Raw genomic sequence first — 14,718 nt, 5'->3', positions numbered from 1 at the left:
TTATCTTCAAAAGTGCTAAAAGAGAAAGTTTCAGCAAATGTAACTGGGGAAAAATTCAAAGAAAATTCTGACTGTGAAAGCTGTTAAGGCAGTACCTCTAGTTGTTCAATCATCTTCAATCTTGTCCAACTCTTCATGACTCCATTTGGGTTTTTCCTTGGCAGAGATACTGGCTTGCCATTTCCTACTCTAGCTCATTTTACAGCTGTGTAACTGAGGCAAACAGGGCTAAGTGACTTCCCCAGGGTCACACCCCTGTTAAGTGACTGAGGCCAGATTTGAACTCAGGAAGAGGAGTCTTCCCAAATACAGACCCAGCACTCTATCTACATCCCTTACCTCTCTGGAGGAAGCTTTAAAAGAGAATCTCAGAAATGAAGGACTCACAGAGACGATCATATCCAAGTCACATCTCAAGAAGAGACCTTCTCCAACAACTGTATAAAATTCAAATAAAAATAGGTACTACTAAACCAAAAAGTGGCCCTCCCTGAGGGTTTCACACTGACTGAAAACTCACATGTAAACATCATCTATTTTTTCATTGTATTTCCTATTTCTTCTGTTACATATTTCCCAATCACAGCTGTATATGGTCTTATATTTTAAATCTCTGCTCTATAACATTCATAACAAGTGGTTATCCAGAGTTTGAAAAATCTCCAGAGGGGAAATACTTACATATCAGTGTTAACAATAAGCACTTTGCATAGATTTGGCAGCAAGACCTACCTGATTGCAAAGATACCAATCAGTCACTTTCACACTGTAATGCAAAAGATAACTCTTGGGGGGGGAGGAAGAGAAGAGCAGTGTTTGGACTTAATGGCTCATCTAATCCACACATCCACACTGACCATGTCAATAGATTTGATGACACAAAACAAAATGTATCAATAATTTCATTTAAACTTCATGAGAAAGTGAAGATGCTATTTAGAATAGAGACTAATGAAGAAATGTTTTTAAAATTCTCTAATTTATCTTCTAGGGCATCTAGGTTGCACAGAATAGAGTGCTGACTCTGGAGTCAGGAAGACTTCTCTTCCTGAGTTCAAATTCAGCCTTGGACACCTACTAACTGTGTGACCCTGGGCAAGTCATTTAAACCTGTCTGCCTCAGTTTCCTCATCTGTAAAGTAAGCTGGAGAAAGAAATGGCAAACCACTCTAGTATCTTTGTCAAGAAAACTCCAAATGAGTTCACAAAGAATCAGACACTATTGAAAATGTCTGAAATGTATCTTCCCTCTAATATATATTATGGTTAGATCTGTTGTGATATCTCCCTATTACACTTCAAGATCCTTCAAAAAGAAGGAATGTATTTAAACTAAACTATGGGTCACTCTAGCACTTAAGCGAGTTCCACACATGGGAATGCATAGCAAAAGTAAAAAATCATTCACTAGAGGGACAAAAATCCTATCTAATTGACAAAAAAAGAGATTTATTTAAAAGCTACTTAAAAAACAGATATTGGAATAGATCACCTTCTGGCAACTTGAGAATCCCATGAGGTAATGAGCCTGTCCACTTTTGCTAAGCTACATGACAAGATCACAAATTTAGCACTGGAAGGAAACTTTAATAAATATTAGTATTTAACTTCAATTAATTTAACTAAAACTCTTAATCCTTTAACAATTTGTTCTGTTCTCATTTTAAAATCATTTTTAAAACTAAAATATTTTTCAGTGATTCCAAATGGATCCACAAATCCAAGTATTCATACTAATTTCATCATAAAAAGATATAAGTCCAATAAAAATTTATGATACAACTTGTAATAAGAATAAGTCTTATTGAAATATGAGCCTCATTCTACTTTCTATTCTGTTATTTGTCCTGTACTTTAGCTCTATTCAATCAGTCAGATACTGTGATGAGAACCAGGAAGAAAAAAATTCTATGGATTTTGTATTGAAACAAACTAGTTATTGTGGGAGGACCGTTTGTATCTTCTGGCTTATGAATATCTTCTATGGGCAGCAGGGTAATAGAGAATACTGAGTACCCAGATGCTATTGTTCCCTGCTAATTAGGGTTATTATACAATCAGTTCTCAATTATCCATGGCAAATCATTTAGACTCTAACAGCTGGGGCTTCAGAAAAAAGGACAATGCTTACTTTTCAGCTCTTGACTTGAAATTCCCACCTACATTGCTAACTCTGATTGGAGGATGAAGTTTTGGGTTGTTTTTTTTTTTCTGAGGATGAAGTTTTAAAGATAGTGAAGCTCAGGAAGAAAGGAGAGTGTGTATAGAGGAGGAGAATGGACACTCTCCATAAACAAGAATACAACTTAAATGTTCATAGCTCATAACAGAGAAGGGAAAGATTGGAGAAATTAGTCAACTTCTAGAACTTTAATAGTCAAGTTCTCATGCACCTTTTTTCATTTCTTTCCTTTCTCCTTTCTATTTTACATATTTAAAAAGGAATACCAAGTTGGACCTAATAGATTTGCAGTTTCATGTGCAATCATCTTTCTTTATTCTACTGTTATGAACATGCTTGTTTTATTTTCATAAATTAAAAAATATAATAAATATATATTTTAAAATAGCAGGCATCAATCAAAAAAGACCTTATAATAACTGTCAGCTGCCCTTTTGCTTTTCTGCATTCTAAATATCTCTCCTCATGAAATACGTTCAAATTTTTAATCAAAATTTCTACTTTTCTATTCGGTTCACTTATTTGTTTCTTTGATCTGTGTGTATGTTTTAAATAACTATTAATTTATTGCCAATCACCTCTTCAGTAATACATGTAAAAGAATAAAATATTTATTATTTGCCTTGCAAATAATTTTAAAGGAATTTCAACAATTAAGTTTTAAGGAAAAACCTTGTTATTTATTGAAATATTTATTGATTTTGACAATGTCAAACACATTCTTATTGAAAACTTCTTAGCTCAGGACTTTGGCATCATATTTATGGGAAAAAACAGAAGCTAAATCTGTCAAGATCTCCATAATGCTTCCAGTTGCACTAATTTACAACTTCCATCATCCCTGAATCCTCCCTTTGCTTCACCCAACATATCCAATCAGCTACTAAGACCTGTCAGTTCCACCTCCACAACATCTCTCATATCTTTCCTTCTCCCTACTCATTCAACCACCACTCTACTTCAAACCCCCATTCTTCCCTGGACCACTTCAGTCACTTCCTATTTGGTTTCCTTGACTTAACTATTTCCTGATCCATTTTTCCTTCCAAGCCATCCTGCAACTAGTGTACCAAAGTTATTTCACATCATTTCACTCCCCTGCTCAATGATCTCCAATGGTTCTCCAGTGCTTCTAGAAACTATGTCCAAAGGACTATAAACTCTACAATCCCTCTGACCCAACAATAACAAAGAAAAGGACCATAATAAGTATGTATGCATGTATATGAAATAATAAGTATATGCATTTGTTTATGTAAATATCTGTATATAATCAATTCTTTTTGTGGTAGCAAAATTAGGAAACTGGAGGGATACCCATCAAATGGGGAATAGTTGAAAGGGCTGTGGGATATGACTGATAGATTGTGAAATAATAAATGATGAACAGCATGTTCTCAGAAAAACCTGGGAAGATAGGAACTGATGCAAAGTGAAAGGAACAGAACATTATATACAGCAATATTTTAAGGACAGTCAACTTAAAAGACCTAGGTACTCTGATCAAGACAATAATCTAAGGCAATCCTAAAGTACTGATAATAATGCTATCCACTTTCTGAAAGAAGACTGATAAACTAATGAGTAAAGATGGAAGCATATTATTTTTCTTTTTTATTTTTCCTTTTTCTTTTGCAAGATAGCTAAAATAAAAATGTTTTACACGACTTCACGTATATATAATGAGCAATCATACTGTTTGAATTCTCAATGGGTGAAGAAGAGTTTAGAGGGAGAGAATTTAGAACTCAAAAGAATGCATTTAAAAAATAAAAGAAACAAACAAGGAAAAAAAACCCAAAGAAATTCTTCTCCAGCATTTAAAACCCTTCCCAACTTACAACAACTAGATGGCATACTGGGGAAAACATCATACTGGGAATCAGGAAGATCTTAGTTTAAATTCTACCATAGACACTTGGTAGTTATGTGATCCTGGGTAAATCACTTAATTCCTGTCTGTCTCATTGTTGTGAACAGCAAATAAAATAATATTTATAAATCATTTTTGCAAACCTTAAAAAGCATTATAAATAATAATTATTTTATAGCATTATACAAATATTATATTACATTATATTACATTAGAAATAATTATTATATATTAATAAATATTATTATTATTGTTACTTCTCAATCTTCCTTAGATATTATTCCCATTCATATCCTATACTCTTCAATTAAAATGATCTTCCCATTGTTAGTCATTCCATCTCCCACCTCCATATTTTTCCACTGGCTGTCCACCATGCCTGGACTATATTCCCTCTTCACCTTGGACTCTTAGAAACCCTAGTTTTCTTCAAAGCTCAGGCCAACCTCCACCATCTGCATGACATCTTTCTACATCACCCCACCTGCTATTGACTTCCCCCTCAAAACAAAACAAAACAGTTTAACTTAATTCTGTATATTCTTTCTTTTTTTAGATTTTTCAAGGCAATGGGGTTAAGTGGCTTGCCCAAGGCCACACGGCTAGGTAATTATTAAATGGAGAGTTTAAGTGGCTTGCTCAGGGTCACAAAATTACTAAGTGTCTGAGCCAGAATTTGAACCTCAGTCCCTCTGACTCCATATCCTGTTCTCCCTTCCTCTATGTCATGTTTCTCCTCAACTTTAAAAGAGATAATATAATACTCATACTACTTACCCCAGAGATTTTTATAAATAAGAATTCTTAAAGAATTATATAATTGTGAGGTATTCATTTTTATTATTTGCCTTTTGAGTTTTTTCTTTCATTCAGAATTGTGATTTCTTGGAGATAGGTATCTCACTTCTATATTGTTTCAGTCTTAGAAAACTTAGAGAAATTCTATGACTGTCCTGTGATCACACAGCTAATGTATCAGGTGTATGACATATACACAGATCATCACAAAGGAAAGTCCTATAACTAAAACTATAAGGTACTGACAACATTTCCAATCCCAATAAGAAACCTGATATTTACAAGTAGCCAAGAGAATGACCTTCCATTTTGAAAGGACAATTTAAATATTCATGAGTCATGAAGAATCAATGTAAAAAAGTAAAAAAGAATGAAAGAACATATTTCAAAAAGCAAAGGCATTCAAGCTGTGACACAAAATAACATATACTGTAAAACTGAACCTAGTCATCCATTCAAAAATATAGGTCTTTATGAAAAGAAAAGTATTTGAGGCATTCTTGCCCTGAAAAACCAGAAGCGAATAAAAATTAGGTTTGTAAACATCCCAAACAACAAAAACACAGAAAGTACAATTATCAAGAAAAAACAAACCCATTAAATTCAGTTTTTCATGTTTCTAAAAAAAATAAAAGATAATTTTGAGGAGTATAAAAGAAAGAACACAGAAAAAAATCACCAAGGGACAAGAAGATTCCAAAGAAAGGAAAGAGAAAAAGTTGAATCAATTTTCCAAATATTAGTACCCATGATCTCCTATGACTGTAGCAATACCTTTTGTCAGAGGAATGACAAATGGGGAAGAGAATAAATGGAGAGAATGAATATTAAAGAGAATTAGAGATTCACTATTTATTTAGTTCATGGATGAAGAGAGAAGGTTCTATTTTTTCACCAAGAATTGAAGCTGTTAAAGAAAAGGATAAAAGTAACAGAGTGGAGGGACTATAATGAAGGGAGCAGAAAGAGTTTCTCTATCTGGAAAGAAAAAAAAATTAACTTGAGGTACAAGAAGTACCTAAAAATATAAATATACACAGAAAAGGAGGAGCTGAAGTTATGGAGCAATACACTGGTGAAACACTAAGGCCTCTCATTAAAATAAAGACTTTCCTCCATTCATAAGGGACAATCAAATCGAGAGCTATTTTGTTATCACATAATTCCCATCAACCAAAGGATACCATACATGCCGTCCTCAAATTCCAAGGCTGCTCGTTTGATGATCCTTTCTCTTACATTATCACCAGGCTTGGATTTGGCTTTCTCATCATCCTTCTTTCGAACTGACAGACGCTTTAAAAACAAGCAGAAATTAAACTCCTCATCATCATCATTACAGTATCTTGCATTTTATCATTAATAGAAGCTAAGGTTTTAATGAATGAAAAGGAATGACACTATATTAGAATTGACACTATAATCTCTGAATAACCTTAAATTCAATTCAATTTAATTAAACAAGTATTCATTAAGTGCCTATTATGTGCAGGTTCTGTGGATAGAGGGCCAAGACTAAAATCAGTTAAGACTCAGATTTCTGAGTTCAAATACGCCTCAAATACTTTCCAGCTGTGTGACTCTGGGCAAATCCCTCAACTCTGTTTGCCTCAGTTTCTTCATCTGTAAAGTGAGCAGGAGAAGGGAATGACAAAATCATTCTATCTTTTGGGGTCACGAAGGGTCAGATGTGACTGAAAAATGGCTAAATAGCAGAATATGCAAAACACTGCCCTGAGAAGGGATCAAAAAGACAAAATGAATTAGGACCTGGCTGCAAGAGGCTTTCATTCTACTAGGAACTTACAACATATGCATAAATACATAAAATTCAACACAATTTCAAAGGGGATAGAGTGGTTACCAAAAGTATTCATGCAAAAAATGGCAAAATAAATATGCTTTGAAAGAAACTTAGTAATTGTATTGGAGGGGAAGGTCAATCAAAGAAAATGAAAACAGAGAAAAGGAGGATAGTTTCACTACCTTCCTTAGAAAGTATTTCCCTTTGATTATATCATATATAAATTATCATCCCCTTTGATTTTATCACATTTTATCCTTAGTACTACTCTTTAAACATGTTTGACATGATTGTTCCTTAGATTCTAAGGGGATCCAATAGCATAAATAGAAATGAGGTCACTTTGGTTGTCCCTATCAATAGGGAAGTCAGGATTTGCTAGTTCTGAGACCACGTACCTAGGCTCCCCATAAACAGGGTGCAAATCATTTCCAAGGGAATTGGCTCCTGCCACAGAGACAGTGACACAAAAGGCAAATCCATCATGTAGAAGACACTATGTTAAATGTTAGGTATACAAAAATGAAATCAGTCATTATCCTCAAAACTTTTATAGGTTACTAGAGAAACTTCTTTGCATGACTTTAACTGCTATTATCCTATCCTTCTCTTTCAGTCCTTGATTAATTTTCATCTTATATTTCAAGCTGCCTCTCTGCCTGTACCTTTCCTAGCTTCTCTATGCTTCCCTGACTGACCCTCTGCTGACCTAATGGATCATGACCTAATATGAAGTTGGCTAGCTGTGCTTGCCTCACAGGTTGCTCCGCTACCTCAATCAGTCTTTGTCAAACACAGGATTCTCCTGGTTTGGGATGCTCATCATGTACTCAGAGAAATTGTTTTCAAAAAGAAGCAAATGGAGAAAAATGTAAGCCTAATAATCAAAGCCATAAATATAAACAATCCAATAAAAGTGTGGCCAAAAAGGTAGTTTGAGATGGTCATCATGGACTTGGAGAAACAGACAGATTAAGACAAACACACACACACACACACACACACACACAAAACACACACAGCTACTGATGAACAGAAATGAATTTCTCTTTGCTCCCATGCAATGAAAAAAACAATGGCACTATATTAGAATTGACATTAAAACCTCTGAATAACCTTAAATACAATTGAATTTAATTAAACAAGCATTCATTAAGTGCCTATTATGTGCAGTTCTGTGGATAGAGGGCCAGGACTAAAATCTAGTGACGGAAGAGGGAATGAATGATTTGGTCTGTAGGTAGTCAGGAGACAGCAGACAGAACTACCAAATGTAAAGCTATCCTTCCCATACCTGAGAACCAACAAACCTATACCATTTATTATAAATTTCCCCAATACTAGAAAACAGGTTCTGAAGGCCAGAGGATTTCACAATGGCATGCCTACTTTTACAAGACTGTTATGCAATGAGTATATCAATGCAATTTGTTTTTTGGTACATATCTTCATAAATCCAGAAAACAAGCTGCATGATCATTGAATTCTTATTTTAAAACCGTTTTTCTTATGCATAGTCCTTGAGGTCTTAAAATATAGTTTAAAAATATTTTTAAAAACAAGGTTTGTGTATATATATATATATATATATATATATCAATATTTGGTTTTGCAAGGCAGTGGATTTAAGCAACTTGCCCAAGGTCACACAGCTAAGTAAAACTCAGGTCATCCTGACTCCAGGGCCAATCAATGCTCTATCCACTGCGCCACCTAGTTGCCCCTAAAAAATATATTTTTGATGATGATATTTCATGATGATGATATTTCAATGATTGATTTCCTTTGTAATCTATGCATTTTATTATTTTCAAAATATTATTCCTGATCCTCCATAGGTTTCAGCAAACTACTAAAAAGGTCCTCCTCTTCCACACACACACACACACACACACACAGTTTTGAGAACCACTATTCTAGAGGTATGTTAAAGTTTCTGGTGTGCTGAGAAAGCTCTAAGACATGTGGAAAAACCCGATTTTTAGAACTAAGGAGTACAACCTCAGCAAATTCCAAAGCACATGAGTATGGAATACAAGGAATACAAGGCATACAGACCACTTCTTTCTCTCTGTAATCACTTGAGCAAGATAAATATGTTAAATTGATTACCTCAATTCTTTTTTCATATTTTTTCCCCTTTATAAGGCGATGAACATAAATCTTGGGAATATGAATATCCTCTGGAGCAAATGATCCAATATCAACAAGTTCTTCAACCTAGGCAGAGAGAGAAAGTAATATCAGATAATGGGACTATATAGACTAAGAGGGTTATATTTAAAACATACAATTAGTTGTTGTTGATAATGTGTTTGTGTGTATTTGAATATATATATATATATATAAAATGTCCAACCAAAAACAAAGAGATAGCCTACCAACTTTTTTGGATCCCCCAAATGAAAAAATAGAAGTAACAGTTCACATCAATGTACACAGTTTACAAAATGCTTTCTTCAAAACAACTATGTGAGATATGTAGGGAAACTATCAATGCCCCCATTTTACAGATGAAGAAAACCAAGGATCAGAAGTAACAGAAACTAAGAGCTGGGAGACAATTTTTACAAACTGGAGTTGAACAATTAAATGACTGACCTGGGTAACAGAGTTAGTGAAGTGTCAAAAACAGGTCTCTTGAACACAGTACTTTTGACTCTTAGACTGCTGCTATTTAACTATTAACATACATCAACATGCATGCTGGTAAAGCTATGTTCCAATCATTCTGAAAAACAATTTGGAACTATGCCCAGAAAAGTCATTTAACTGTATACCCTTTGATCCATCAATATCTCTACTGTACTTTAAGTATAAGAGATCAAAGAAAGAGGAAAAAGGACCCAGATAAACAAAAATATTTATACTGCTCTTTTGGGGAGTATCTATGTGGGACAGGTGATGGGAGTGCTGGTCATGGAATCAAAAGACCTCAGTTCAAATCCAGCCTTAGGCATTTATATTAGCTATCTGCCTCTGGGCAGGTCATTTAATCATCAATTGGGGAATAGTTAAATAAATTATGGCATATAAATGTAAAAGAAGACTATTATGCCATATGTGCCATAAGAAATGATGGTTTCATGAACTGATGAAGAGAGTAGAGAATCAGGAAAACAATTTTATAGTAACAACAACACTATAAAAAGGAATAACTAAAAGACTTAAGAACTCTAAACAATGCAATAAATAACCTTGATTATAGGAAATCAATGGTGAAAAATGACAAAAAAAGTGATGGATCCAATATTCAAAAGGATCCATAGATTACTGAAAGAGCCAATTATGGTAATTTTTTGGTAACAAGGATTTGGGAGTCTTTTTTCTAGTGGAAAGTGAAATGCAAAAGAAAATGATTGTTAATTGTAAAACAATGAAATTTAATAAAAATACATACATAGAATAGAGCAACAATATTGCCAAAGAAAAATATTCTAGCAGTACAGCTGTGCATAAAATATGATTTGAACCATTGTAAACAACAACTCAAATGTGCAAAATGCTATGCCACATTCTTCATACCCAGCCTTCTAAAATTAATGGGCAAATTTTATCATATAAATGATAAAAAATCAATATTAACTCCAGTCTGGTCAATAACAGGGTTTTTGCACCTTTAATTAAAGTTACAGGTTTCTACTTTTCACTTATAATTGAAATTTTACAATTACTTTTCACTCCAGGATTATATTCAGGTCATTCTCTTAAATTAAAAAAAAAGGTAAGAATAGAAAGTTCCCCTAAATCAAGCCACTATTTTAAAACTATTTGTTTATTTTGGGGTGGGAAAGAGGGAGATGGAGTCAATAGAAAAGAAACTGTTTTGGTCATGAACAGAAAGAAGTCCAAGTAACAAAATCAAGAGGAAGTCATTTAACATCACTCCAGAATTACAGTCAACCTCGCTTACTTAAAACCCCAAGACCAGTTATTCATGAAGATTAAAAATGTGAAGATAACTACCAGGTTGGGTAAATATTGAAATATGAGGAGAAGTTAAAATATCATCTTTACTGGTGATAATTATGAAGCATAATAATAATAACAACAACAACAACAACAAAAATATGGAATTGGTTTGTGAAAAGTGGTACATTCAACTGAACCTCCCACTCTTCCAAAGTGAATTCTCCAGGTTATTCTTCTAACAGTAGTCACTTTAGAAACAGTATCACAAACCATCCACAAACTATTAAAGAACTGAAATGTTCCATTTACTCATACATTCTCCCACCTTAAAGAGATACTTTATTGCTGAAATAAAGCAAGGAAGCAGGCAATCACTTTAATAAAATGCCCCTGGGTGGCTGTGATGACATGGTTAAAACTCCTAGGAACAGCCTATCCCAGTCATAATTATTCCCATTCTTTAAGGGTGCAGTTAAAAAAAAAGTGTTAAACCTCTTCATACGCTCAGCTTTTAACTTTCAATAGATAACTCATAAAGTTTCTCCTCCATTTACCCTATCCAAGACTTCAGAGATTCCTGTTGGCAAATTAAAAGAATATACCCGGGGGGACATAATAAGAGGAAGGGGATAGGGCATATTTCCTTTTGAAATTAAGAGGGAAAGAGAACGTACATAGTAGAAAGAAAATATGACTGAAGTTACTCAAAATTATGAATGTGTTTTTACAGAAGCAATCCTATGAAAACTCTCTATTCTTTTTTTGTTTGTTTTTACAAGGCAATGGGTTAAGTGACTTGCCCAAGGACACACAGCTAGTAATTATTAAGTGTCCGGAGGTCGAATTTGAACTCAGGTCCTTCTGACTCCAGGGCTGGTGCTCTATCCATTGTACCACTTCACTGCCCTCTAAACTCCCTATTCTTTTTTTTTTTAGGTTTTTAACAAGGCAATGAGGTTAAGTGGCTTGCCTAAGACCACACAACTACGTAATTATTTTTTCAGATTTAAATTCAGGTACTCCAGGACCGATGCTCTATCCACTGCACCACGTAGCTGCCCCTTAAAACTCTCTATTCTTAAAAGAAACTTAAAATATACCAGGAAATGTACTTATTTCAAAACCACCTGAAGTATCTGTACAGAGAAAGAAGGGTGCTAAGCAAATAGTATTCTTGGGTTATAGAACCAATTTCTTTTGGTTCTCAACTGTCCCCTAAACAGCAGCAATGGTCTCAGCTGCCATTTACTAACTATATTACTTTGTCTAAACTATAATTTTTCTGGGCTTTAGGTTCCTCATTTAAAAAATTAGGCAGTAAGACTCACTGACCTTTGGGACTCCTTCCAGTTCTAAATCTGTGTTCCTATGATCCTGTCATACCTGAGAATAAATTTTAAGGAAAAAAAGAAAATTTGTTTTCTTATTTTGTATTCTTAAAAAAAAGTTAATGATTATCTTTTTTTGCTTAGGTTTTTTTGTTGTTGCTGTTGGTGGTGGTGATGGTGGTTGTAATTTGTTATGAATTCCTCTAAGAATATATGTTTTCTTTCAAGTTTTAACTCAGTTACTACTTCCTTGTTTAATATTTAAGCTTCTGTGTATTTTTTGGTATTTACCTTGCCTGGAAATTATCCTTATATTGATAATCTTTAAGGTTAATAGCTATTTGGATTAGTAAGTGAGGCCAGGTGATGTTAACTGACTTTTCTTAGTACTTGGGAGTTCTTTATTGTGTATGTTCAAATCAGTTTCTTTTATTCTGACTTCATCCCTCCCAAATCTAACCCCTTACAAAGCATAACAAAACAGTCATGAGTTTTAAAAGCAGTTTGACTTAGGGTAGTTTGTAATCTTACAAAATGTAATAATATATAAATGAGGTATATGGGCTAATAGTACCAATATGCAAAATACTATAAATATATTTTAGTGAATGGCCTGATTAATAAAAATTTTGAGCAAAAAATAATTTTAACATTTAAAATTTCTTCTAGAAGACTTGTTCTGATCCCTCCACTTGCTGGTATTCTCTTACTTTTCAAATTAGCTTGCTAGTTACTTTTTTATATACATGCAATATCATTCCAGTAAAATGTAAACTTTGGAAGCAGGAATTGCTTGATTTTTTTTTCCTTTCTATTCCCAGCACCGAGGACATTGCTGTATACATGAGTACTCAGTAAAAATGATAAATTTAATGAATTTTAACAATTGGTCGCAATTGGGCAGGTTTTGGCCCAGGAATCAGGTCTAAAATCTAGTTCTGATGTTCATCTAGTTCATCACACACACACACACACACACACACACACACACACACACACACACGAAACCAGGAAGGTCATTTTTTTTTTTTACCTCTTCTGAGTTGTAAGTCATCTTGTGTAAGGGGGGGATTAAACACTATGATCTCTAAGGCACCCCCCACTTCATATTGCTAGGGCATCATTTGTATGGAACAGAAATAGGTAAGATATTGTAGTCATCAATCACTTTTGACATCTTGGTCTGATAACAATAATAAAATGCTTTTACACAATTCTATGTAAAAGGAGATTATTTATCAAAGAAGCCTGAATCTTTTCTGTTGCCATTCCTTCCATCTTTGTTTTTTATTTTTGTTTCACCAAATGAAGCTACCAAATCTAGACGGTGCTTTATTACAAAGGGCAAAGATAGCATATTTCAGAACAAATAGAATTAAAGAATATGCTTTGTTAGAAATTGTTTTAAAAACCAAAAAAAGTTTTTTAAGAGTCATAAAACTAAAACTAATTGCAATTGATAAAACCAACATGAAAAGGTCTTTCAGAGTGAAGAAATTACCTGTAAATTACTGTCATAATTATGACAATATCAACATTCAACTTTTCTTTGAAATTGATTATTTTTCTCATGTGAACTGGAATTAGTTACCAGAGTTAACAGTATTTGGAGAAAATATTTAGAGGACAAACTAAAAAAGAAAACATATGCTTTCAGACAATCTGTGAAAAAAAAACTGAAAAACTGAAGAAGCAGTAATACATTGGTGCTAAAAAATGGACAGAAGAATTTAGCATACTAAATTTTGAGTTCCTGTGAGAACACAAAGAGATGGTTGGGGCTATTTATGGAATAAATGCTAGGAGAAAAAACAGTTTGGTATAGAAAAGAACATGGGGTTAAATCCATGAGGTAATGAAAGTTCAAAAGAAAAAAAGCAATAAATAATTCCCAAGAGGAAAAAAGAACAAAGTCTCCCTCCCCCTCCAACAAATGACAAGATCATGAAATTGAAACAAATACTCGTGATAATAGAGAAGGAAAAGGTATCAAAATGAAGCATGTAGCAGCTGCAGTGGTTCTGCATTCAGATCAAGATAAACAAAATGCAAAGGTAGCTGTAAACAACAGAGACTTTTCACTGGTACTATGTATAGTTCTTTTCTAGCACCATCTGGTACTATCCAGAAACTCAAGGCACTTGAGACTTCTCTAATTAGTACATGTCTTCACTCATTAACAGGAAAATGGAGGCTAGGAAATGTTAATTGTTATTGATTTGAACTTCATTTTAAATTATCCTTTATTGTTTCTTCTCCCGAGTCTTTTACATGATGTTGAAAAGTTTTATTTTAACCTTGTGAAAAGGATAGAAGTTATGTTCTTTTCTGGGTGACATCACTTTTCACTTTTATTTGACAAATATTTATATCCTTAATTTTCTAAAGGAACAAGAGGAGTTATACAACAATAATTTTCTTCCTTATGGCTTTGGAGTCAAAACCATCCATTATAATTAAATAAGTAGCCTAACCTTTGAAGTTCATTTTGTAAAAATGCTGCACACTGAAATATTCTTTATGATAAGATTCAAAATGGGGGATATACTGGGGGGGGGGGGAGATACAATAAACAAGAACCTAAAAGTGCCCTAAGATTAGCAGAGGCAAAGATCAAACTAGAAACCTGGATTTTATATCAAATATCTACACAAGTAATTCAGTATGAAATATATACACACATCAGATAGTAACTATCAGCACAAAATGCAGCTGATTTTTCCCAATTAAAGAACAATTTTTTTCTCTTCTTCCATTTCCCAATTTAAAAAAAAAAGAAAGAAAAGTAAAATTTAACCTTTGACACAAATATGCAAAGTCA

General features: G+C 33.7%; 1 protein-coding gene across 1 annotated transcript in view; it reads right to left on the bottom strand.

Annotated features, from left to right (window-relative positions):
* The window catches only part of OXCT1 (3-oxoacid CoA-transferase 1), a 175,950-nt gene that overhangs the window by 76,687 nt on the left and 84,545 nt on the right, over positions 1 to 14,718 (bottom strand). The window contains exons 8-9 of the mRNA XM_074200456.1: positions 8,770 to 8,877; positions 6,038 to 6,149 (exon numbers count right to left, since the gene is read on the bottom strand). Of these exons, the coding sequence (XP_074056557.1) occupies positions 6,038 to 6,149; positions 8,770 to 8,877 (220 nt within the window). The remainder of the gene's footprint in view (positions 1 to 6,037; positions 6,150 to 8,769; positions 8,878 to 14,718) is intronic.

The sequence above is a fragment of the Macrotis lagotis genome, chromosome X (assembly GCF_037893015.1).
Source record: "Macrotis lagotis isolate mMagLag1 chromosome X, bilby.v1.9.chrom.fasta, whole genome shotgun sequence".
In the NCBI taxonomy this organism is placed as follows: Eukaryota; Metazoa; Chordata; class Mammalia; order Peramelemorphia; family Peramelidae; genus Macrotis; species Macrotis lagotis.
The sequence above is the reverse complement of the archived record's forward strand: the minus strand, read 5'-3'. Positions and strand labels throughout refer to the sequence as shown.